Below are 25,296 nucleotides of genomic sequence, written 5' to 3'. Positions count from 1 at the left end.
ACCTCTAAGTCAGGATTTTTTTTTTTTTTTACACAGTTTACAAGTCACTTCCCGGTATTTGGCTATATTGTCTGGGCTGTGCCTAAATCTTGCCTCTTGAGGTTCAGCTGACCTCACACGAGTCTCAGAAACACAGAGGACCCCTGAAGCTGCCACTCTCTGGACACAGACTCTAGGCCCCAGTGTCCCCTTCTGTGATGGAACTCAATTTTCCCAGGGAGGCAATGTGATGTAGGGACCTCAGAGAGGATGACATGGGCTCCGATGCGAGCTCTGCCACTCGAAACATGCTTGAGCTCCACGGCCTCAGCTCCTTCCTCTGTGACATGGGACTAGGAAGCTGACAATGCAGGGTCACCTGGGGATTCAGTGCGACAGAGAGGACAGAAAGCCTCACCCGGCCCCCGGTACACAGAGCACATGGTCCATGACTGCTGCCCCTCGTCAGTGTTGCAGCTGATCTGATAAATAATGGCAGCTGAGGTGTCCCACGCACCTACTGTGCGTGCAAGACACTGCTGCAAACACTTTACACGTGTGATCTTATTTCTAAGACTTGTAAGGTCAATGAAGCTATTGTCCCATTTTACAGGGGGAGAAACTGAGGCTCAGAGAGGTGAATGCCCTGCCCTTGTTCCCTGGCTTGTACAGGGGATCTGAGATTTGAGGACTGGTCTTTCTGGCTCTAGAACTTGGTCACATCCTGTGGTCCTGCTCCTCTCTCCTCTCCTTTGGGGTGGGTTACTTCAAAGGGACTCAACCCACTTCTTTAGACCCATCTTTTATCTCCCTCTCCGTCTGAGTGTGAAGGGAAGTGAGGATGCCTGGGTACCTGCAGGCTTCAAGCCGTGGCAGATCTCGGTGTAAAACCTCCGATCGTAGCTGTCACAGTAATGCCAGTTCTCAGGGTCATACTGCAGGCCGTCTGAGAAGGTGTACGTGCCCTGGAAGATGAGGTGCACACACGTGGGTCTGGGGAAGCCACAGCCCACTTGCCAAGAAGGATGGAAGTCAAGGGAAGGGGTGGTGTTTTCATTGAAGTGATCACTATCACAGCTACTCAAAGCCGTGGTGATTGGGAGGCATGATGCTAAGTCCTGAGTTGTGTGTCTGGTTCACTATGTGACGTTGGGCAGATGACCTCCCCTTGGTGGCCCTCGGTTTCCTCCTCCATCCACTTGGAAAATCATGCTGTATGCTTAACAGAACTGATTCAATGAGATTCAGTGAGATAGTGCATGAAGAGCATTTAGCGTAGGGCTGGCATATAGTAAACACTCAATAAATGTTACTATTATTCTTTTATTATTATCATGGCTAGAAAGGTCAGGGCCCTCAGTCACGGCTCTTTGTCCAAACAAGTACATTCATCTTTTGCTGCCTTGGTGCTAAAGGAAGCCTCAGGATGTACACATTGCATTGGCCTGGGCATCAGGAAACATGGGTGGAAATTCCAATACTATTAATTCACAGGGTGACCTTGGGTAAGTCACATCCCTTTCCTGGGGCTTAGATTCTCCAAGCTAAAAAGCAAGGAGTGTTTCTTAACCTTTTTTTAGGTTATGAGCCAGCCCCTGTACCCACCCATAAGGAAACCCATGAAAGTTATAGATCCTTTCTCTGGGGAAATTTGAGTCCCATATGCACAGAGGCTTTTGTATATAAATCAGGAGATTTCACTGACACCGTGAATTCTATTTGTGGCCCACAAATCCCAGGCTAAGAACTCTTGACTTAGATGACTGATAAGTCATCTGATTGTAATGGTGGAGTTAGCACTTACTGAGTGCTAGGTACTTACTGTGTGCCAGGTACTGAGTAGAGTACTCACACACACTGCCTCATTTATTCTCATAACCAGCCTAAGGAGAAGCCTCATACTCTTGTGGCTGGCAGACTTGCGGTCCCCCAAAGGTGTCCACGTCTAATCATTGAGCCTATGAATGTTAATCTTACATGGCAAAAGAGACTCTGCAGGTGGGATTAAGTTAAGGATCTTGAAGTGGGGAGATTATCCTGGATTATCTATATGGGTCCAGTGTAATCATAGGGGTTCTCTTAAGAGGGAGGCAAGAGGGTCAGAGTGATAGAAGACGAGACGATGACAAAAGCAGAGGGAGAAGAGATGTGATGACGGAAGTGAAGGTCAGAGGGATGCATGGCCATGAGCCAAGGAATGCATGCAGCTTCCACGAGCTGGAAAAGTCAAGGAAATGGTTCCTCCCACATAGCCTCCAGAAGGAAGACGCACTGCTGGCCTGTTTTAGACTTCTGATGTCCAGAACTAAAAGATATCAAGTTTCTGTCATTTGAAGGCACTGAGTTGACAGTAATTTGTTACAGCAGCAATATGATACTAAGACAACTATTGTCCCCAGTGTACAGATAAGAAACAGGAGTCTCAGAAAGGGTAGGTCATGGGCCCAAGGTCACACAGTTGGTTGCATAAGAGGAGTCAGACTCATGATGGCTTCTCCAGGGGCCTTCTGGATAGAGAGGGAGAAGATTCAAGAGCCCTGGAGATCAAGAGGCGGGAGAGGAGGGCAGCAGAGGGGAGGGCAGGGTGCCCGTCGGGGGCTCTTCCCGTCTAAGGCTTTCCCCTCCCCACCTGATTACCTTCACAACCAACCCTTTCTCCCAAACCGCATCAAATCGGCTCCCATTGGGGAAGTACAAGGTTCCTTGGCCATGAAACATGCCATCCTTCATTTCCCCAATGTATTTTGTTTCAGTTGGGAGGATGTATTCGGCATCACCCTCCATCCTGTAAGGACAAAAAGAAGTCACTGAACCCTCATGGCAACTGGAGGATCAGAGGCAGGGGTACAGGACAGCCAGCACCTCAGGGTCCCCAGATGTTATTGTCCCTGCACTATTCTGTTCAGAAACAAAAATGCTCCCCTTAGAGCTCAAAAGTAAGAGGGGCTGTGTGTTGAAGGAAATGCAAGATTTGGTCTGTTTGTTTTCCCTTGCTCTCAAGTAGGGGCTGTCCTGGAGTTCATGCTGCCCATGGAAGACCCCCTCTGGAGGCCCAGAGAGGGGAACAATGTGCTCAAAGCCACACAGCAAGCACTGTGAAGCAGAGACAGGGACCAGGCTTTCTGGGAGCTGATTCCGGGTCTTCTCCACTCCCCACAACCAGCCCACCCCTGCCCACTGCACCCCAAGTAGGAAACCGGGGAAAGTATGCACCTGAGGAAACAAGAATCTGAGTCTCATTTCATCATATGCTAGATGTACCATCTTGGAGACTTACCTAAGCCTCTGTTTTCCTTCCTTCCTTTATTCCAACAAATATTTATAGAACATCCACTATATGCCAGGTGCCTTGCTAAGTCTACTCTTTGGATACAATACTATACACACAACAGTGATCGAGGTAGATGCAGTCCTTGTCCTTGAGGGGCTCACAGTCTAGTAAGGGACACAGCTGAACAATTACACAATGCGTGACCAGTGCCCTGCAAGGGAAGATAGGCCCCTATGGGAGCAAGGGGCAGGGTACCGCCTGGACCAGATGACCACTTGCTTCATAGGCGAAATGGCTGAGATTAATGCCCAAGATGAATCCAGATACTAATAACAGTTTTCCTAGTAAAGGGCCTGATATATAGTGAGAGCTTAAGAAACAAGCTTTCAGTCATTCATTTGTGCCTTCTTTGTTTCTCCCCACTGGCTGGAAATCATCTTTCCTAACTCTAAACTTATTTTTGGTTTTGTTTGTACCCCTGTTGGATGCCTAGCACTTTCTTCCTTGTATCATAATTGTATATTTCATCTCTCCTATGTAATCAAGCCTCTTGAGAGGAAGACCTCGGTATTCTTAGCTTCTAGAAACATGTTTCTTGTTAAACAGGTGCTACTAAGTAAAGAATGAAGGAAACAGAAGAACTAGTGAACTTACTGAGTGGATGACAGAAATTGCCACCGTACACAGGCCCCAAACAGGAGAGCACTGTGGTTAAGTACAGCTTCTGAGCCAGGGAGACCTGGAGTCCAGGCCTGGCTCCACCTCTCTATGCCTTGTATGACCTCTACCTCTCTAAGCCTGAGTTTCTCATCTGTAAAATAGGATAATGACACTTCAGAAAAATTATTGCACTAATGGCTATGAAACTATAGCAGAAGAGCTTAAAAACTAATTTGCTTTTATTTTGCTGCAAGACATAGGAGGAGAGAGAACTCGTCTTCATATCTCTACCTCTTTGCTTAAGATTATATCTGTTATTTCTAAACACAGTCTCCATCTAAACCCATCTCTGAAATTTGGCATCTCCCCTCTTTTTTTTTTTAAATGTAACTTAGATGTATTCTTCATCGACAGATATCTCCAGCCCATCCCAAACAGAATTCATCCTCTCCTCCCCCAGAGCGTCTCCTCCTCAGTGTTCTCAGTCTCCAGGCTCAAAGCCTGGAGCTGGGCTCTGGGCTGGACTGAAAGCATTCTCTGAGTGGGACCAGGAGCCAATCAGTTGCCAGGTCCTGGCAATGAAACCCCCAAACTTCTGCATTTTTTTTTCTCTCCCGCAGCCATATTGCTTCTGCCTTGGCTCAGGGTCCTGCTGCCTTTTACTGGGACAACAGCAATGGGCTCTGATCTGCTCTCCCTACCTCCACTCTCCCTCACTCCCTCCCTCTTCCTTCTCCCCTTCCATTTTTCTTTTATCATTCAAGGCAAAAAGTCTTGGAATTCCCTAGCAGTCCAGTGGTTAGGATTCTGAGCTCTCACTCCTGAGGGTCCAGATCAATCTCTGGTTGGGGAACTAAGATCCCACAAGCCATGTGGCATAGCCAAAAAAAAAAAAAAGCTAATAAGCCTTCATCTTAAATTCAAAGTAAATTTAAAAGAACAAAAAGAGCTCCTTTATAATAAAGATATCAATCCTTAACAAGGGTATGATGACCATATGTCAAATATTATTCACTCACTCATTCATTCTCTTATTCATTCATGTGGCTAATATTTACTGAGTGCCTACCAGACATGCACTATGAGGAGGGATACAGAGATGAAATAAATTAGACTTCCTAATGTCCAGCACTAGCAAGTGTCTATCCATGGCTCCTCCCACCCACAGAATTGTACAGAGTATTCAAATCTCTCTACACCAGAACACAGACTCCACCCTGTCCAGCTTGGGTTCCCACTCTCCCCTAGACACATCCTACACTCCAGCCAAACTGAACTGCTTGCTCTCTCCTTCACATGTAAGCCCTCTGAGCTATTGCTCATGCTGTTCCCTCTGCCTGTAAACATTCTTCATTTTGCATCTCCACCCACCTAGATCCTACCCAACCTTCAGGGCCCATTTCAAATATTATCTCCTCCACGAAGTCTTCTAGGATTGTTTCAACTAGGTGCATCCTCTGCAGGGGCTCAACAGCAAGACTCTATAATAGAAAGATCATGGGCTCTGGAGGCAGACCAAGTTTTCATCTCTACTGTGTCAAATGCCAGCTAGGTGACTTCAGGCATGTTATGGAACTACTTTGTACCTCACTTTTTCAATCTGGATAATGGGGGTATCTATCTCATATGGTTGCTGTGAGGAGGGAAGATTCATGCAAAGCCACCATCTGAAATTATCTTCTCTGTTTGTTGGCAATACGCTAACTAGACGATAAGCTGCATGAGAGCAAGGATCTTGACAGTTTTTATATTCTTATCTTATTTATATTCTTATCTCTGTACCTAATACTGGCAAATAGCAGACACACATATATACATGGAATGGATGTATCTCAGCTCTGCTGTTAATTAGAATATGCGCCCTTGAACAAGTTACTTCACTTCTCGGGATCTCATTTACCTGAACTGTAAAACGGGAATACACATTCCTACCTAAAAGAGTTTTCCTTAAGTTTAAACGGGAAACAATTTGAGAAAGTGTCTGATACAAAACTCTTTGCAGGGACAAAAAGACCGCCGTCTTTTTCCAGTCACGGATGTTCAAGGACGTAGTGAATCAAACGAACCCCTTACCTGCCATCTACAAATTCCCCAACATATTGGCTCCCCGTGTACTCCATGGCGCCTGTCTCTAACTTCCAGTCTTTGGGACTCCAGAGTCTCAGTGTATCCTGCCTCACCATGACAACCAGGAGGGATGGGCGGGGCCGAGGAGAAGCCCCGCCCCCAGGCTCCGGGAGCGTCCTGGCTTTGCGCAGGCTCCATGGCTCGCGGTTGGGTAGAGCAGTGCGCTTGCGTGCTGCCGCCGCTGCGCATGCGCAGACGCTAGGTGGCCCTCGGCGGTCGGAAGGGGAGTTCAAGGAGACGGGGGAGACGCGGCAGCGGGCACCTCTTCGGGGTCGCGGCTGCAGCCATCATGCCGGGGATAGTGGAGCTGCCCACTCTGGAGGATCTGAAAGTGCAGGAGGTGAGACTCGTCTGGAGGAAGGCAAGCGGGGCACAGGGCTGCAGCTTCCCGGGCCTAGGCCCAGCCGGGCTTGCACTCAGCGGACCCTGGCCCCGGACCCCGCATCCCAACCCCATGCCCTCAACTTGTACACAGGTTGACCCTCGGGACGTCTCGGGGAGACCCATCCTTCAGTAGCTCGAGAACTCTCCGCTTCCTGGCAGCAACCTGCTTCTCCTTTACGTGAATAATAGTGGTATTTCTTATTAAGCACCAATCAGGGTCCTTTTACTTCATGTCACTTGGTACTCAAACGTCTCTACGAAGTGAGTGTACAGCCCCGGGTGCTAACAGTCGAGGGAGAGAGACAGTCACCTTAAAGTAGCATTGTCGCTGCAGAGTGCATTGGAGTGGAGCTCGAAAGCCGCAGAAAAAGGAGATAGTATTGGAGGCGAATTTGCTAACAGCCTGGGAAAGTGTTTGGTAAAAGAACATTTAAAGCATTCATTTACTCAAGAGCTGTCATGTGAATAATTACCATATGCATATACACTGGAAAACGAGATAGACTCTGACCTCATAGAGTTTATAATCTAATAGGGAAACAGACAGTACAGTTACCGTACAGTGTCGTTAGAGCTATATGAGAAGTGAAGACCGATAATACTAATTATGGCAAACACTAGACTCAGACAGGATGCTAACAACAGACATTAATTCATAGACTCCTCCCAGCCAGGTGAGGATATAATTGATCTCTCCATGTTATAGATAAGGTCCTGAGAGAAGTGATTTGCCCATGGTCACACCTCACACCGTAGAGCTACAATATGAACCCAGGTCTGAATTTTAAAGCCATACTTTTAAATGACCATGTTAGGGGCAAAAGCTCAGAAGATCGAGAAGGCTTAGCAGAATTTTGTGTTTTCTGTTTGATGTGACTCTTGGTGGAAAGCAACAATGGCCGAGCCTGGAGAGGTACCTGGGGCTGAGGTAGGGCTGGGTAGCAACTTTGACAGACTGAGCAATTTGGACTTTGGATCCCGTAGGTGAGGTGATGGGGAGATGTGGAAGATTTTTAGGCAAGGAAGTGTCAGAGCAGGACTGGATAATCAGGCTACATTGGAGGAGAAAGAGGAAGATGAAAAATTGCATGCCAAAAATTGTATCACAGGTCCAGTATTAAGTATTTTACCCAGATTACTTCATTTCATCCTATATGCCGGTAAGAATGGCAACTATTATTTTCCTTGGATGAAAGGATTTTTAGCTGTGTTTGGAGACTTTTAAATAAAGTGGGTACTGCCAGCAGTCTGTTTGTTCCTTACCCCATTGTGAATCTGGGTTAAGACTTTGAGTTTCTGTTTCTTCATTGGCACTCTAATTTGGTTCAACAGTCATCTGAGGTTCTGTTTCTTGGACGTGTTCTATTTCTGGAATAAATTTGCCATTAGAGTTCACACAGTTGAATTGAGAAACAGATAATTGCATAAATAATTAAAATGCAGGACATATGATTAAATGCTATGGACGAGGGCAAATATGATTTAAGAAGAGAGTAGGGGACTTCCTGGTGGTCCACTGGTTAGAACTCTGCACTTCCACTACAAAGGTCTTGGGTTCCATCCTTGGTTGGGGAACTGAGATCCCGCCTGCTGGAAGGCAGGGCCAAAAAAAAAAAAAGAGGATTTGAAGTTGTATTTAAATTCTAGGCCTAGCCATTCAGTTACCTTGATTAATCAGTTTTCGCGTTTGCAGACACAGTTATTTTATTTGTTAAATGAAGTGCTTCCAGCTGTCTAATCCTCTGAGGCAGTGAAGGGAACAGAAAACTTCTTGGGCATAATGTGAAACTTGGCTAAATGGCATTTGCAGGATGGTATTTCTAGGCAGAGATGGAGAGAAGAGCTTTCTAAATGAGACAGGATCTGAAAGGTAGGCAGGTGGGACCAAAAGACAGGTCTGGGAACAGTGAGTTCCGGGTGCTAGAGAACAGCCAGTACTTTTTTGAAGTCTGGTGCGTTGAGAAGGCAGAAGGATAGTTGGGATCCAGAAGTCTTTGAATACCTTGTGAGAAACTTAGGCTTTAGTCTGCTGTTCAGCGTGAATCCTTCAAGTGTTTTGTTGCAGATTTAATAGCAGAGTAACATAAGAATTGTCTTTTAGGACAGCAGTTCTGTGAAGAATGATTGAAAGAGAGGAATAAGAAGAGCAAGGGGACCAGTCTTGGTGGCTGTTGAAATAACTGAGGAAGATATTATTGACCCCAATATGATTGGTGACTGTGCTTACAGAGAGGAAAGAACACGTTTATCTAGGATTGATCAGACTTAGCAATGACTTAGATAGCAGAGGCAAGAAAGGTTGAGGAATCAATGTCACATTTGCACCCTGACAATAGGACTGAGGGAGCCAGAAGCGGTGGGTTTGAGAAGCAAGTTAAACCTGTTTTGGACCTCATTGACCTTGGAGTTAATGACACATGCCTATGGTCAACTATTCAGAAGCTTTGGGCAGGAAACTCTTTGGTCACATTGACCATTTTGAATCAAAATAACAGTCAGTATTTATGATGTCTCCTGAGAAATATGGATGCAGGTCAGGAAGCAACAGTTAGAACTAGACATGGAACAGCAGACTAGTTCCAAATTGGGAAAGGAATATGTCAAGGCTGTATATTGTCATCCTGCTTACATGCAGAGTACATCATGTGAAATGCCAGGCTGGATGAAACACAAGATGGAATCAAGATTGCCGGGAGAAATATCAATAACCTCAGATACGTAGCTGACACCACCGTTATGGCAGAAAGCAAAGAAATAAAGAGTCTCTTGATGAAAGTGAAAGAGGAGAGTGAAAAGGTTGGCTTAAAACGCAACATTCAGAAAACTAAGATCATGGTATCCAGTCCCATCACTTCATGGCAAATAGATGGGGAAACAGTGGAAACAGTGAGAGACTTTATTTTGGGGGGCTCCAAAATCACTGCAGATGGTGACTGCAGCCATGAAATTAAAAGATGCTTGCTCCTTGGAAGAAAAGCTATGACCAACCTAGACAGCATATTAAAAAGCAGAGACATTACTTTGCCTTCAAAGGTCCATCTGGTCAAAGCTATGGTTTTTCCAGTAGTCATGTATGGATGTGACAGTTGGGCCGTAAAGAAAGCTGAGTGCCGAAGAATTCATGCTTTTGAACTGTGGTGCTGGAGAATACTCTTGAGAGTCTCTTGGACTACGAGGAGATCCAGCCAGTCAATCCTAAAGGAAATTAGTCCTAAGAATTCATTGGAAGGACTGATGCTGAAGCTGAGACTCTAATACTTTGGCCACCTGATATGGAGAACTGACTCATTGGAAAAGACCCTGATGCTGGGCAAGATTGAGGGCAGGAGGAGAAGGGGACGACAGAGGATGAGATGGTTGCATGGCATCACCGACTCGATGGACATGAGTTTGATCAAGCTCTGGGAGATGGTAAAGGACAGGGAAGCCTGGTGTGCTGCAATCCATGGGGTCGCAAAGAGCCGGACACGACTAAGCGACTGAACTAAACTTATTTACGATGTACTTCTACGCGCTAGGCACTTCATAATATTTTTATGTGTATTGACTCACTTAAGCCTCACAGCAGTTCCATCAGCTGAGTACTGTCATCCTCCATTTTATGTAAAATAAGCAAAATACAAAGCCTAGTATAAATTAAGTACTCCAAAAAGAAAAAAAAGGGTGCAGATAGGGTGTAAGGAAGAGAGAATAGGGCTAGAAGGTTGCTTGTAGATCATGGGACTTGTTCTGCCCCCCTTTCCACACCTGCAGACTGTATAAACCTGGTGTGCAGTGAGGCTGTTGCGGGGATAGATAAGGAAGGGCGTTGAAATTTTGTGTTCTTTTGAGACAAAGGGAGCTGAATGGATCTGAGAGGGTATTCACCGTAAGCAGCTGTGCAGGGATGTGGTTTCTGCTGGAACTCAAATCAGTCTTAGTGAAGAAGCAGGTGAGGGCTGTTGGCGACATCAGTGGTCGTGATGCAGTGGCACGTGGCCTGGTGGGAGGTCGCAGTCTCTCTTGCCAGCTCTGTGCTTGCCACTGACGTGCCGTGCCATCTTGAGCACGTGGGTCCTCTTCCTCAGGAAATGAGTTCAGTGAGTTCTCAGCCCTGATTTCCCTGTGATGGGGCATCTATTACGTGCTCAGCAGCATGGGCATACCTAGACTGGGATAAGACATTTGTAAGGAAGTAAAGCAAAGAAAGCCATAGACTTTTGGTGGCATGGTAGCTGTGGAAGCATCGGAGTAATTAAATCAGCCGTTTAAAGATGTTCTAAGGCATTCAACAAGGAAATCAGTATAGCTAACAATTTAGAAACTATATTAGGCTTTAAAAATAGTTTGTCTTGATTTTTAGTCTCCCAGCTCTCTATAGGTAATATAGCAAGCAAGCATGTACCACTCAACTAACTGAAATAAACTGTCATCAAAAACTGGAATACAAAATTTTAACAGATGTGCAAATGAGCTTATTAGAATTGTCATGGCAAATTTCACTTCCATCCTAAATTCATCTCTGCTTTGATAATTTTAACGGTTGTAATATTAGTGTAGTGTTAGTTGCCCGCTCAGTCATGTCTGACTCTTGGACCTCATAGGCTGTAGCCCTCCAGACTCCTCTGTCCATGGAATTCTCCAGGCAAGAATACTGGAGTGGGTAGCCATTCTCTTCTCCAGGGGATCTTCCCAACCCAGGGATCAAACCCAGGTCTCTTGCATTGCAGGCAGAGTCTTTACCATCTGAGCCACCGAGAAAGCCCATGTAATAGTAGTCACAACCATAACTTTATTCTCTTCCTATAGTGTTTAGATGAATTATCTTTTCTTGTCTTTGGTCTTATTAAAAATAGTAATAACCTAGGCTGTGTGAAATTTGTAAAAAAATGAAATAAAAATTTTATTATTATAAATATTATAAAATATTCTCATGCAAAAATTCTTGATAAATATTTACAAATCAAATCCAGTGGTATCTTAAGGCATAATGCATGAGGACAGACTAGATTTTATTCTAGTACACTGGATCAGTTTTAGAAAATCTGTTAATGCTCTACATGACATGTATAGATTAATGAAAAAGAAATCTGAAAATTTCAGTCTTTCCTGGTGGAGGAATCAGCAGTGAAACAAAGCCAGTCATGATTAGAAAGAAACTTCCCTAATGAGGAACATGTAGGCAAGTATATCCCAGACACCAACAGCCCTTATCATACCAAACTATCTAAAAGTTGGGAACAAAGCGGGGAAGCCTGCCGTCATTGCTGTTTGTCTGTATCATTCTGGAAGTTCTGGTCAGAGCATTAAGAGAGGAAAAGAGAAGAGGAAGGAAAAGAAGTGTCAGAGAGGAGGGCTTCCCTGGGGGCTCAGACCGTAAAGAATCCAACTGCAATGTGGGAGACCTGGGTTCGATCCCTGGGTGGGAAAGATCTCCCGGAGGAGGGCATGGCAACCCACTCCAGTATTCTTGCCTGGAGAATCCCCATGGACAGAGGAGCCTGGCAGGCTATGGTCACAAAGAGTCAGACATGACTGAGCGACTAAGCACATCAGAGAAGAAGGGTGGCAGTTTTTATTTGTACATGGAAGCTTTTCTGTTAATCCCCTTGAATTTCCTATCAGAACTGAAGAGAGTTAGTGAACTATGGCTGTAGAGAAGATACATTGTACAGACTAGCAATAACTAACTTGAAAATGTAAGGGAAATATAACCTATCTAGAGAGTATCCAAAATATGAGAACATTGAGAAATAAATAAGAAATATGCAAGATTCCTGTATGGGAAACTAATTTTAACCGAGGGAAATGAGGATGAGCTAACTGGAGAGACATACTGATAACTATGTTCTGGATGAGAAGGCATTGTCCAGATAGTCTTAACCTCTCCTGTAACTATTACATCCCTTGCTGGGGTGAGTGCTATGCACCAGGTGTAAAAGCCAGCGGTGCCCTCAGAGAGCCCCTTCCACACAACCAGCCCCCTGGCTGCACCAGCCTCATCTCCCCACTCCTGGTCCACACTTCCTCCTTCAGCCACACAAACCCAGTCTCTCCACCCCATCCTCTCCAGGCCTCTGTGTCAGGGGTTTCCTTCCCATGGCCAGAAAACCTGCCCCCCGCCCCCCAGTTTCTCTTTCTGCTCTCGTTCGCCAGCTGCCATCACAAGCCAAGTATTTAATGCCTCGTTTTACCCTGTCTTGTTCTCATTTGTGACAGCTCCTTCTGCTTAGCACTGTTTTCAGTGCTTGGTGGACCATGGTAAATATCACCTTAATTAGAATTTAGGGAGGATGGACATCTTTACAGTAGTGGACCTCTGTTGAAAACAAAACCCCTGCCTTCTTGAAGCTTACCTTCCAGTGGTCACAGATCGAGTGACTGCCGGGGCTAGCTTATCTAAGGTGATCAGGGAGAGACTCTCTGGGGAGATAAAATGTGAGCAGAGACCCAGTATTGTAAAAGTGCCCTTTCCAGTCTAATTTGATATATAACTAGACTTAGCACGATTGCAATGCAAACTATCGGGGGAGGGGTGTTCATCTGTAAGAACAGCTGGACCAGTTTTGTAAAGGAGGGCTGGTGAGGAGGAGGGTCTTCCCAGACAACAAACAGTAATTAAAACTGCCGTGGTACTGGTACCGGAAGAGGTGGTACGGAAAAGAGGCCAGCGGGACCCCCTCTGCAGCAGCTGCTAGGCAGGCTCTGGGCTGTATGGTGAGCTGGCTGCGGCTACTCTGTGCTTCTCGAGAAACTGCTGGGCTGCGAGTGAGAAGACTGGGCTAGCTGTGGGAATGGCTGCCTTGAATACACTCTAAACTTCACAAAGTCCACAAATGCAGTACTTTATTCTTAATAATAACTTGCTGGACTATAGGCTCTTACTGGCCTCTTGCGGTCTCTAATCTGTGATTCTGTCATCTTCTGGAAATTTTACATGTCTTTCCACTTTTATTCTTGGAAAGGAGACTCATCCAACGCTCCTCAGGGTTAGTTCCTTCCCTTACATCCCCAAAGCCTCCATCTCCCTGCAGAGTTCCGCTTTCTGTCTCACAAAGGTCTAAGGATTCTTTGGGGGCTGCCGTTCCCTTATGTCTAAAGTGGGAGTTGTTGATATCAGCCTGATGAGATTATCACAAAGGTGTGAAAATCACACGCATGAAAGAGCTCTGTGGTCTTGGAAGTGCCATGGATCCTAAGGGATTGTTACGGGAGTCCCTATCTTTAGTTTTCTGGGCCAAGTCAGAACAAGGCTACCTTCCTGTTCCTTCTGTCTTGATCTCAAGGTGAGGCTGAGGACCTGGTGTTCTGGTCACGAATCTGTGGCCCTTCTCCCCGTCCCTCTCCCCAGGTGAAAGTCAGTTCGTCTGTGCTGAAGGCTGCGGCCCATCACTATGGCGCTCAGTGCGACAAGCCCAACAAGGAGTTCATGCTGTGCCGGTGGGAAGAGAAGGACCCCCGGCGGTGCCTAGAGGAAGGCAAGCTTGTCAACCAGTGTGCCCTGGAGTTCTTCAGGTACGATCTTTTCACCTAAGTGCTGGTGGGTTGAAACATCAAGGTGTGTGTTATCTTGGTGAACTTCCAGCTCAGTTAGGTGGAAGGATAGTTTTACTAATTCTGGTAGGAAATAGAAGGCTTTGCAATCAGATAGACCACTGTAAAGCTCACAATAAATGATACTTATTTTTGTTATTTGTTTGTATTATTTGTTATTATATGTTCTTTTTCTTTTTTAATTTTTTTTGAAGTTGAGTTGATTTACACTGTTAATGTGACATTATACAGTGTTACTGATTTCTGCCGTCCAGCACAGTTATACATATGTGTTCTTTTTTTAATATTCTTTTCTGTTATAGTTTATCACAGAATATTGACTATAGTTCCCTGTGCTGTACAGTAGTATCTTGTTTTTTATCCATCCCATATATAATAACTTGCATTTCTATATCTGTGAGTCTGTTTCATAGATGTGTTCATTTGTGGACACATCTAAAACACTGTATTTCAGATCCTGCATATAAGTGATATCACACAGTATTTGTCTCTGTCTGTCTGACGTCACTTAGTTTAATCTCTAGGTCTCTCTCTGTGTTATTGCAAATGGCATTATTTCATTCTCTTTTATGACTGAGTAGGATTCCATTGTCATCCCACTCCAGTGTTCTTGCCTGGAGAATCCCAGGGATGGTGGAGCCTGGTGGGCTGCCGTCTGTGGGGTCGCACAGAGTCGGACATGACTGAAGTGACTTAGCAGCAGCAGCAGTAGGATTCCATTGTACGGGCTTCCCCGGTGGTACTAGTGGTAAAGCACCCACCTGTCATCGCAGGAGACATAAGGGATGTGGGTTCAATCCCTGGGTCAGGAAGATCCCCTGGAAGAGGGCATGGCAGCACACTCCCGCATTCTTGCTTGGAGAATCCCATGGACAGAGGAGCCTGATGAGCTGCAGTCCATGGGGTCGCAAAGAGTCGGACACAACTGAAGCAACTTAGCATGCAGGATTCCATTGTATATACACACATACACACTCACGCACCCCACATCTTTATCTGTTCATCTGTTGATGGACATTTAGGTTGTTTTCCATGTCGTGTCTATTGTGAATATTAGCACCTTCTTTAATCTCTGTGAATCACAATTTCCAAACTAGAGTAATACCTGTCATATATGATTGTTGTGAGAAATTTGAAAAGGCACATAAAAGCAACTTAGAACAGTGCTTGCTAGCTATCAGGCATTCACTAGTTTGTTATCATTATTATAAGTGCAGGACACACAGTTATGATGGAAAGGAAGGTGTGTTTAGAGTCAAATGTTTAGATAGGCCACTATACTTAGTACTATAAGTAGAAAAAGTCCAAATTGTAATTGTAGAAAAATGTTTTAACAACCATATTAGCCAAAACTCAAAGGGACAGAAACTGAATTCATAGGGAGTTGACTCAAGTGTCAAGTCCAGAAATAGGATTGGCATCAGGCAGGGCTGGATCCAAGGACTTAAATAATTTCATAACTACTTGGTGTCTTTTTGCGTCACCTCTTCTCCCCTCAGTTTCTTAGTTCTGCTATTCTCTATCAAACTCATTTTGAGAGACTTCCTTGCTGTAGCAGAAATGGCCTCCAGCCACTCCAAGCTTCTAGGCTCCTTACGTAGCAGACCCAGATGGAGTGCCAACCAGTAGCATGAGCTGGGGTCCGTGGAACTGAGTCTCGTTGTCCTGGCTGATCGACTTCATGTACGTGTCTCTGAATCAGTTAGGTTTTGAGAGAGAAAATACTGTGACTGGTCAGGCCTTGCCTTAAGTGGGGAGTAGACTGACTCATCTGAATCACATTGCCAAGCCATAGGGAGGGGTTGTTCCCCAAAGGAGAATTCGAAGGATGTTCCAGAAGAATGGGGAATGACTGCTGGCTAGACAAACGAACAGATGTCCCCTACAGTGACGTAAGAACTGTTCACACAATAGCTGTTTTCCTTCTTTCTTGCTTTTGCTATCTTTGTCCACATGCAGAGATATTTTTGTACTTAAAGTCATAGTGTGTGTATTCATTGGAAATACTCATTTTTCTCTTGAAACTATTGGAAACATTCTTTCAAGTTGCTCCCTCTTTGTGATCATCATTTTTAATGGCTGTCTAATATTCCACTGGTAGATAAACCAGCCATAGTGTAACTCATGATTCTGGTTACTAAACATCATTGTTGATTTCCGTTTTTGATTGTTTTGGATAAATCTGCAGTGGTTACATTTGTATAGAGATCATTTTCATTTTTTAATTGATTCATTGGCATATATTTCCCAGCAATGAGATTATTCTTTTAAAGGCTTTGAACATGTTTTATGGCTCTTGAATTACAGTTGCCCTGTCTTTTGAAGTTGGATCAGTTTATGCTGTACTCAGCACTGTACTCTGGTATCCTTCATCAGCATTGCATTTGATTTAAATATTAGATAGGTACAAAATGGTATTTTACTCCTGTTTGAATTTGTATTCATTTGATTGCTAATAAGGTAGAATGTGTATTTATTTGAAAGCTTTTTATTTTCTAAGAACTTTGGCAAAGCATTTTTCCTTTGCCTCAAAGAAAGTATATATAAGTGAGAAATGTTTGGATTTCACGAGCTTCCAGTATGCTGAAGTTGCCTGCTGTTACGAGCTAATAGATAATTATCTGTTCATGTAGGTGCCAGGGTAGCAGAATCCAGATCACAGCCCTCAGTACCAGAGTGATGGTTTACACCCTTCTTGGCCTCCCTGGTAGCTCAGACGGTAAAGCGTCTGCCTACAATGCGGGAGACCCGGGTTCGATCCCTGGGTCGGGAAGATCTCCTGGAGAAGGAAATGGCAACCCACTCCAGTATTCTTGCCTGGAAAATCCCATGGACTGAGGATCCTGGTAGGCTACAGTCCATGGGGTCGCAAAGAGTCGGACACTACTGAGCGACTTCACTTTAACTTTCTGCCACAGCATATTGGAGGAGTCCAAAGTTCCAACTGGTCATGCCAGCTCACTACCAAGCGTGATTCTCAAGTCCAGGTTTTGTTCAGTTGCTCAGTCGTGTCTGACTCTTTGCAACCCCATGGACTGCATGCAGCACGCCAGGCTTCCCTGTCCATCACCATCTCCCAGAGCTTGCTCAAACTCATGTCCATTATTCAGTGATGCCATCCAGCCATTTCATCCTCTGTCGTCCCCTTCTCCTCCTGCCTTCAGTCTTTCCCAGCATCAGGGTCTTTTCCAGTGAGTCGGCTCTTGGCATCAGGTGGCCAAAGTATTGGAGCTTCAGCTTCAGCATCAGTCCTTGCAGTGAATATTCAGGGTTGATTTCCTTTAGGATGGGCTGGTTTGATCTTTCTGTCCAAGGGACTCTCAAGAGTCTTCTCCAGCACCACAGCTCAAAGGCATCAATTCTTTGGTGCTCAGCCTTTTTTATTATCCTGCTCTCACATCCATATGTGACTACTGGAAAAACCATGGCTTTGATTCTGTGGACCTTTGTAGGCAAAGTAATGTCTCTACTTTTTAATATGCTGTCTAGGTTTGTCATTACTTTTCTTCCAAGGAGCAAGCAGCTCCTTTGATTTCCTGGCTGCAGTCACTGTCCACAGTGATTTTGGAGCCCAGGTAAATAGTGTGTCCCTGTTTCCATTGTTTCCCATCTGTTTGCCATGAAGTGATGGGATCAGATGCCATGATCTTCGTTTTTTGAATGTTGAGTTTTAAGCCAGCTTTTTTATTATCCTCTGTCACCTTCATCAAGAGGCTCTTTAGTTCCTGGTTCCTTTAGTCAAGGTTAGTGGGGTGCAGTTTTGTGTACCGTAGAAGTCTAGGTTAGTGAGACTACAGATAACCCCCAAAAGCTCCCTAGGCTTTGACATTCCTTCTTCCTTCCTGTTATACCTCTTGTCACCCTCCAAAGAGGATTCTCAAAACACCTGGAAGAGTGTAAGAAACTGATATCCATTGGTTGCCTTACAGGAGTGGGACTGAGCCGCGATGAAAAGCCAGTTTTTCTTTTGTATTTTCTTCAGCCACCGCTGAAGTTCTTATATTAAATATGATTCCTGCGTTCACTGTAGCTAGGTTCTTGGAAAATGATGAGTAAGTTCTTCATTATTATTCCAACAGGGGAAGGAGGCACTCTATGCTTCTTCCACTGCCTCAGATAGATAGCCTTTTACATAAAATAACAGTATTTTATCCTTGCCTGAATTTGCATTTATTTGATTACTAGCAACGCTGAATGGTAAGAGAAGGGGAATTTTGCAAAATAATGAAGGCTTATCCCTTTCATACACAAGTTACTTTTTCTTCAACCACTTTTGGTGACCACAAAATGAATTATATTCTATGTTGCTTCTTAAGAGAGCAAATATAGTTTAACTTTCTTATTAATGATAAGAATTAATCTCTGTTTTTTGTTCAGTGCACAAATAGAATGACGTCCTTGAGCTTTGGAGGTGTGGAGGGTGGTCTGCCTCCACACTGATTGACCCCCAGGATCAGAAGATCCTTGTCAATTTGTGAATTTGCTTTTTATAATTCTATCTCCTCCTTTGTCATTGTCTGTCACCTCTGACTTCTGTGAGCACCACGTCTCTGAGTATGCCTCCCTCTCTTCTAAAATTTCAAAGCTGGTAAACTTTAGAATTAGATCTAAGGGGAATAAATAGGTCCCAAGTGAGGAGTTATCTGAGGAAAATATATACACCTTAGACCTTTTTTGGTTTTAAAAATATTTATTTATTAATGTATTTAGCTGTGTCGGGTCTTAGTTGCAGCACGTTGGATCTAGTTCTGAATCCGGGCCCCCTGCATTGGGAGCGTGGAGTCTTAGCCACTAGACTACAGGGGAGTCCCAGGTGACAGTCTTTTGGCATTTCTTTTCATTTGTTTTTGCTGTACAAAGAAATTAGGTCGTATGCCTCAGATCTTTTTTTACGTATTGGTCCTCAACCTGAGGATCTCCAGGTTGCCTTGCAGGTGAGGTAAGAGTACTCTCATACCTTTCAGAAAGCAAGGCTGTGTGTTTGCGGTCTGTATCAAATTTTTCCCCACTTTTTTGTTTTTCATGGTTCTGCAAAGAGCTGCCCCTAACCAAGGGCTTCCCAGCTGGCGCAGTGGAAAAGAAAATGCGTGTCAGTGCAGGAGACCCAGGAGATGCGGGTTTGATCCCTGGGTCAGGAATAGGAAATGGCAACCCTCTCCAGTATTCTTGCCTGGAAAATTCCAATGGACAGAGGAGCCTGGCAGGCTGTGGTCCACGAGGTCGCAAAGAATCAGACATGACTGGGTGCACGCATGCATGTGTGCACGCACGCGCGCGCACACACACACACAAACACACACACGCACACACCTAACCAAGCCCACACACACACACACACGCACGCACGCACGCACGCACACGCACACACACACACACACACTCCTAACCAAGTCCACACACGCACGCACGCACGCACACGCACACACACACACACACTCCTAACCAAGCCCTCTTTTCCAGGCAGATAAAGCGGCACTGTGCGGAGCCTTTTACGGAGTACTGGACCTGCATTGATTACTCCGGCCTGCAGCTATTTCGTCGCTGTCGCAAACAGCAGGCACAGTTTGACGAGTGTGTGCTGGATAAACTGGGCTGGGTGCGGCCGGACCTGGGGGAGCTGTCAAAGGTAACATGGTTTCCTGCTGGTCTCTCTCTCACTGAGGGTGGGGAAAGGCAGGAGGAGGTCCAGAAAGGGTCTTCTGTGAGTTCAAGTCTGATGTGACAGATCCAAACTGACCAGTCAGCTCAGCTAGGGAGTGATTACCCACAGCCAAGTTTACTTAACAGAAATGCTCCTTTCCATAGATCTGTCAGCATGTGCAGGTTTTTTTTTTTGGTTAATTACTAATAGCTAACTGAAGAACAGAAGGGAGTAGATGAGGATAAAGTGTTTAAGGGGCTCGGTCAGTTGAAAACATTGAGGTTATTATGGGGAAATGGGTTTGAGGTTATGCCTGATTTTTCAGGAGCATACCTGAGATTTTTTTTTTTTAAGTCATGCCTGTAGTTTTAAAAGCGTGTTTTCCTACTTTCTCCTTTATTTCCTGTCTCAGCTGTGACACCACCATCTGTTGAAACCTCAGAGCTAGGAGAAACCTGAACATCTCTTTTCTTCACTTTGCCCTCTGTCTTCCTTTATCCAGTCCTCAATTCTTTAGATCAGCATCTCCTCGAATATTATTTTGAATCCTCACACTGTCCTTATTTCTTGAATGGGAGTGCTTAGCTGGGCTACAGGAGCTTGTGGGAGGGCAGGGTGGATGACTGTAGGCATGATCTGTGTGGAAAATAAATATGACTTTCCATTAAAAAAAAACCACAACTTTTCACAGGGGCTTCCTATTTGCTCATAAAACTGAGCATCCCCTCTGTATCCTGAGACGCAAGGCCCTTTGTGATCTGAACCATCCCTGCTTCTTAAGCATTGTCTCCCCCATTCCTTCTGGGAAGCATAGGTGGCAAGGCATGGCAGGAAAGACTGGTTTGAAAGGAGACTGAAAGTAGGTTTGAATCTTAGTTTCATGACTTCATTGCTCTGGGATCTTGAGCGAATTGCTAAACATCTCCTCTCCTACCACAGTTATAAGATGGGACCAGTATTAGTCCCTGTTTTTCTGTGGGGATTAAGCTAAGGAGGCTATGTGAAGCCCCAGCATAGTGTCGGCACACAGGCCCATAATTATTAATGTTCGTTCCCTTCCCTTTGTGTGTGGCATCTGTGGATGATAGTTGGGTCTTACGCTTGTTGCCAGAAGTAGAGGAATGGTTTAGCAATTCTATTTTTTTGGTATGTGGCAAATCTTTACTTCAGGTACCTTCTTTTACTTCAGTGAACAACTTATTTATTTTTACTTTGAAAAATTTTTATTGAAATATAGTTGATTTACAGTGCTGGATTAGTTTCAGGCGTACAGTAAAGTGATTCAGTTATACATGTATATTAATATATATATTCTTTTTTTAAAAAACATTCTCATCATTATATGCTGTTATAGTGTACTGAGTATAATTCCCTGTGCTAAGCAATAGGTCCTTGTTGGTTGTCTGTTTTATGTATAGTAGTGTATATATTCTGATCCAAAGTGAGCAAATTATTTTTATTTATTTTTTTAAGAAATATATATTTTTATTTACTATTTATTTACTTTGGTTGCGCTGAGTCTTGGTAATGTGGCACATGGGATCTTCCATCGTCTTTCCTGTACACAAGATCGTTTAGTTACGGCACGCAGGATCTAGTTCCCTGACCAGGGATTGGACCTGGGCCCCGGCCTTGGGAGCTCAGAGTATTTTTTTTTTTTTTTTTTTTTAGCTTTGACGCCTCCACTGATTTTTTTTTTCCATTTATTTTTATTAGTTGGAGGCTAATTACTTTACAGTATTGTAGTGGTTTTTGTCATACATTGACATGAATCAGCCATGGAGTTACATGTATTCCCATCCCGTCCCCTCCCACCTCCCTCTCTACCCAAACTGTCTGGGTCTTCCCAGTGCACCAGGCCTGAGCACTTGTCTCATGCATCCAACCTGGGCTGGTGATCTGTTTCACCCTTGATAGATACTGTTTCAATGCTGTTCTCTCAGATCATCCCACCCTCACCTTCTCCACAGAGTCCAAAAGTCTGTTCTGTATATCTGTTTCTCTTTTTCTGTTTTGCATATAGGGTTATCGTTACCATCTTTCTAAATTCCATATATATGTGTTAGTATACAGTATTGGTCTTTATCTTTCTGGCTTACTTCACTCTGTATAATGGGCTCCAGTTTCATCCATCTCATTAGAACTGATTCAAATGAATTCTTTTTAATGGCTGAGTAATATTCCATGGTGTATATGTACCACAGCTTCCTTATCCATTCATCTGCTGATGGGCATCTAGGTTGCTTCCATGTCCTGGCTATTATAAACAGTGCTGCGATGAACATTGGAGTGCACGTGTCTCTTTCAGATCTGGTTTCCTCAGTGTGTATGCCCAGAAGTGGGATTGCTGGGTCATATGGCAGTTCTATTTCCAGTTTTTTAAGAAATCTCCACACTGTTTTCCATAGCGGCTGTATTAGTTTGCATTCCCACCAACAGTGTAAGAGGGTTCCCTTTTCTCCACACCCTCTCCAGCATTTATTGCTTGTAGACTTTTGGATAGCAGCCATCCTGACTGGCATGTAATGGTACCTCATGGGAGCTCCGAGTCTTATACACTGGACCACCAGGGAAGTCTCCCAAGTTATTTTGAATAGTTGATAATTTTAAGTTGGAAAGTGGTAGAACTTTTACATCTAATAAAGAAAACTGCCTTTTCTCATTTCTGTCTCATGAAAGAATTTACAAATCATGCTGTTAAGAAAGTATATTTATTCCTGAATCTTTGTATTAAATACCTTTTAAAGAAAGCCTTGAAAAGAAAAAGGTATTGTTATCTGAACTCTTTCCAAAGTGTATTTCATTAAGAGGATTACTAGCTTTAGTTATACTTCAGTTCAGTCTCTAGGAAGGGTCATAACGCTGAACAAAGTCTGTACTTCAGCATCACTCACTCATGCGTCTGGGTCCCTGCCCTCCCGCGTGCTCCCAGTGAATTCCTCATCCAATCTCAGCTCAGGGGTCGGGTCTATCTGTGAAGTTTCTGGCTTTCCTAGGTAGGGTTGCGTGCTCTCGCCCATAATTCATTGCCATGATAATATTAATTTTGAAAATAACTAATGGAGCATCTGCTCCAAACATCAGGCAGTTCACGTGTGTTATTCTAATAACCCTGGGAGCTACTGTTGGCCCCGTTTACAGATGGGAAATTGAAAGTTCAGTCAGATCCCCAAGGTCGTTTACCTAGTAATTAGTTTGACCACGTGCTTCTGCTCCTTCTGTTTTGAGTCTGGTGCAGAAGAGGAAGTTGTTTCATTGTCCTTTCCACAGTAATTTGTCCTTTAAAGGGGCCCTTTTATTTTCTCTAGTTTTATTTCACAGACATCTTGAATTCCTTAAAGGAGCTTCAAATGCCAGCTGGAGGCATTTGGAATACTCTTTCAAGCAACAAGGAACCATTAGTGATCTCTAATTATAGCGGAGAGATGAGAAAACTGTTTTAAAAGCAAATGAAAAACTATTCTGGACTTGTAGTCAGAAAACTGGAGTTCTAGCTCCAGCTCTGACATTTACAGTGTCCTGATCTTAGACAAGCCAGCATCTCTGCTCCTCTTCTATGGACTGGAGATAATTATACCTCGGAGGGTGGTTATAATAAGAATTGTGAGACTGTGTCCATGAAAGCTTTGTTCACAACAAATGGTGTTTGAATTTGTACATCTGTGAAGATTGATCTGGTTGTATCACACGGGGCGGCTTGGGAGACCACTAGATAGTAAGACCGTTAATAACCGTGGCCTTCCGTCTTTCTGCTTCTCTGGGCCCGTTTCCTTATCTTTACAGTGAGAACAGTTTCTCCTGGGTTTCTGATGGAGACTTGTGTGGGCTAATGTGGGTATAAAATTCTGTCCTCCTCTCCCCTTGGACCCCAGTTCTGTGCTCTGCCCTCACCCGGCCTGTGGGCTCAGCACCCCCAGTCTCGCTTTTGCACGCTCTGTCCTGGCCTGCAGACGTGATTAAGTTCTTCCTTGCTCCAGTAACATTTGTTGCCACTGGATTAAAATTCAAACATCTTTGCATATTGTTCATCGCCCTTCATCATCTGGCCCCTGCCTCCCAGCGTCCTGCGACATGTAAAAAGCACAGGCCCTGGAGCAGGCAGATCTGGCTTCAAATCCTGGTGCTTCCAGTGTTGGCCTGGTGACCCCAGGGAGCCTGCAGGTCGACTCTGAGGAGTGTCAGCCTGAGCTGGAATAATGTCGTCTTCAACAACAGGACCAGGCGCACCGCCTGTCCTTCGGCTGTTCTAAGGACGTGCGTCCCTCCCTCTTTGTACTCTTGGTTTACTTGGAAGGTCTTTTCCTTTCTGCCTTCCTGATTGGTTCCTACTCACCCTTCAAGATGGAGCTAAATACTCCCCCTTCAGAAATAGTTGGGGCCCCTGCAGGACAGCAGGTGGGTGGAGGTCCTGCTCCTCCCGCCCCTGCCCCCCTCCCCCATGACTTGCCTGGGAAGCCCCTGGGGATGGCCTGTCTGGCTCCTGCATCGAGGACTGTGTGAATCTTGTTCCCTTTTGTATCCTAACTTCTTCCACATGGAATGGCGCAAAGTAGGCATGCTTCAGTATGTATTCAGGGTGAAGTGTGATGTGCTTAGGGCTTCTATGAGGAGTGGCTGGGGCCGCCGGGGCAGAGAGGAGACCCGGGAGGTGTGTTTGTGGTCACAGCTGCTGCACCTGACTCTCAGCTTCCCTTTTCCTCTTCCTCCCTCCGCAGGTCACCAAAGTGAAAACAGACCGGCCCTTACCAGAGAATCCCTATCACTCAAGAGCAAGGCCAGAGCCCAACCCCGAGGTGGAAGGTGATCTGAAGCCCGCCAGGCACGGCAGCCGTCTCTTTTTCTGGACCATGTGAAGATGGGTCCGTGGCCCCACACCCAGGCACGCACCCAGGCAGCAGGCAGTGAAAACTCTCCCGCCGTTTGCATCAACCGATAGAGGGCTTTTTCCGGGATCACAAACATTAACCAAAACATTAATTTATGTGACTTGGCAGTTATTCTATACCATTTCCTGCCCATTAAAAATTTTAAAGGAAACAGTTGTATTTTATTATGTTTTCTATAACCTTCTGGCCTTTAAAGATGACTTCCCCTTGCTTTTTCTCCTTGTGGTCCTGCCTGTTCCCCCCATCTCTCTCTTTGTTTTAAGTAGGCATCTGCCAGTGCAGTAGGGGAGCCTCGTGGGATCACGGACAGGTGAACGTGTAAAGGAAAGGCTTTGTTACCGCAATGGTGCCTCACGACCTATCTGTGTTCACACATTTTGAAGTCTCCACTTTCTTCCCATCCAACATCTCAGACAAATAGAGTTCCCTGAAGGTCATACAAGGGAAGCGTCCAGGATAGAAGAAGCACAGAAACATTTGCGCTTGTGACTCAGGCCATGGGCGGGGCGCCTGGCTGGGTCTTCTGCAGTCTCGCTCAAAGTTCCTTAAAGAACCAAACTTCCACCACTTCCCCTCGATATCCCATCCTCAAGCGTTATAACCCAGATGTTTTTCCTGATAGACAAGGGAGTTGGAGGCTGAACTCCCAGCTCCAAAGCCAGGAAGTCGGGAGGTCTGAGTGTCAGTTCCAGCCTTGGGTGTGTTTCTTAACCTCTTACAAGAGGTTGAATTTGAGGACAAACTAAAGGGAACATGCTTATCTACCTCCTGGGCAGGTTAGAGCCACAAGTATTTTAAAAGCTCTTTGGTTCAAA

The 25,296-nt window shown here is 44.8% G+C and overlaps 2 protein-coding genes across 3 annotated transcripts in view; one reads left to right on the top strand and one right to left on the bottom strand.

Moving 5' to 3' along the window:
* MORN5 (MORN repeat containing 5) overlaps positions 1-6,114 on the bottom strand; it is a 34,863-nt gene extending 28,749 nt beyond the window's left edge. The window contains exons 1-3 of one of the 2 annotated variants that reach the window (XM_043469464.1): positions 5,984-6,114; positions 2,617-2,764; positions 833-944 (exon numbers count right to left, since the gene is read on the bottom strand). In XM_043469464.1, the coding sequence (XP_043325399.1) occupies positions 833-944; positions 2,617-2,764; positions 5,984-6,093 (370 nt within the window). In that variant the 5' untranslated portion in view covers positions 6,094-6,114. The remainder of the gene's footprint in view (positions 1-832; positions 945-2,616; positions 2,765-5,983) is intronic. The other variant, XM_043469465.1, reaches the window with a different exon arrangement.
* Positions 6,115-6,223: 109 nt separating this feature from the next.
* Positions 6,224-24,632, top strand: NDUFA8 (NADH:ubiquinone oxidoreductase subunit A8). The gene is made up of 4 exons (XM_043469459.1): positions 6,224-6,377; positions 13,752-13,915; positions 19,415-19,580; positions 24,311-24,632. Exons 1-4 carry the CDS (start codon positions 6,327-6,329, stop codon positions 24,446-24,448), a joined length of 519 nt encoding a protein of 172 aa, XP_043325394.1. The 5' UTR covers positions 6,224-6,326; the 3' UTR covers positions 24,449-24,632.
* Positions 24,633-25,296: the final 664 nt, after the last annotated feature.

This window comes from Cervus canadensis, chromosome 5 (genome assembly GCF_019320065.1).
Source record: "Cervus canadensis isolate Bull #8, Minnesota chromosome 5, ASM1932006v1, whole genome shotgun sequence".
NCBI lineage: Eukaryota > Metazoa > Chordata > Mammalia > Artiodactyla > Cervidae > Cervus > Cervus canadensis.
The sequence above is the reverse complement of the archived record's forward strand: the minus strand, read 5'-3'. Positions and strand labels throughout refer to the sequence as shown.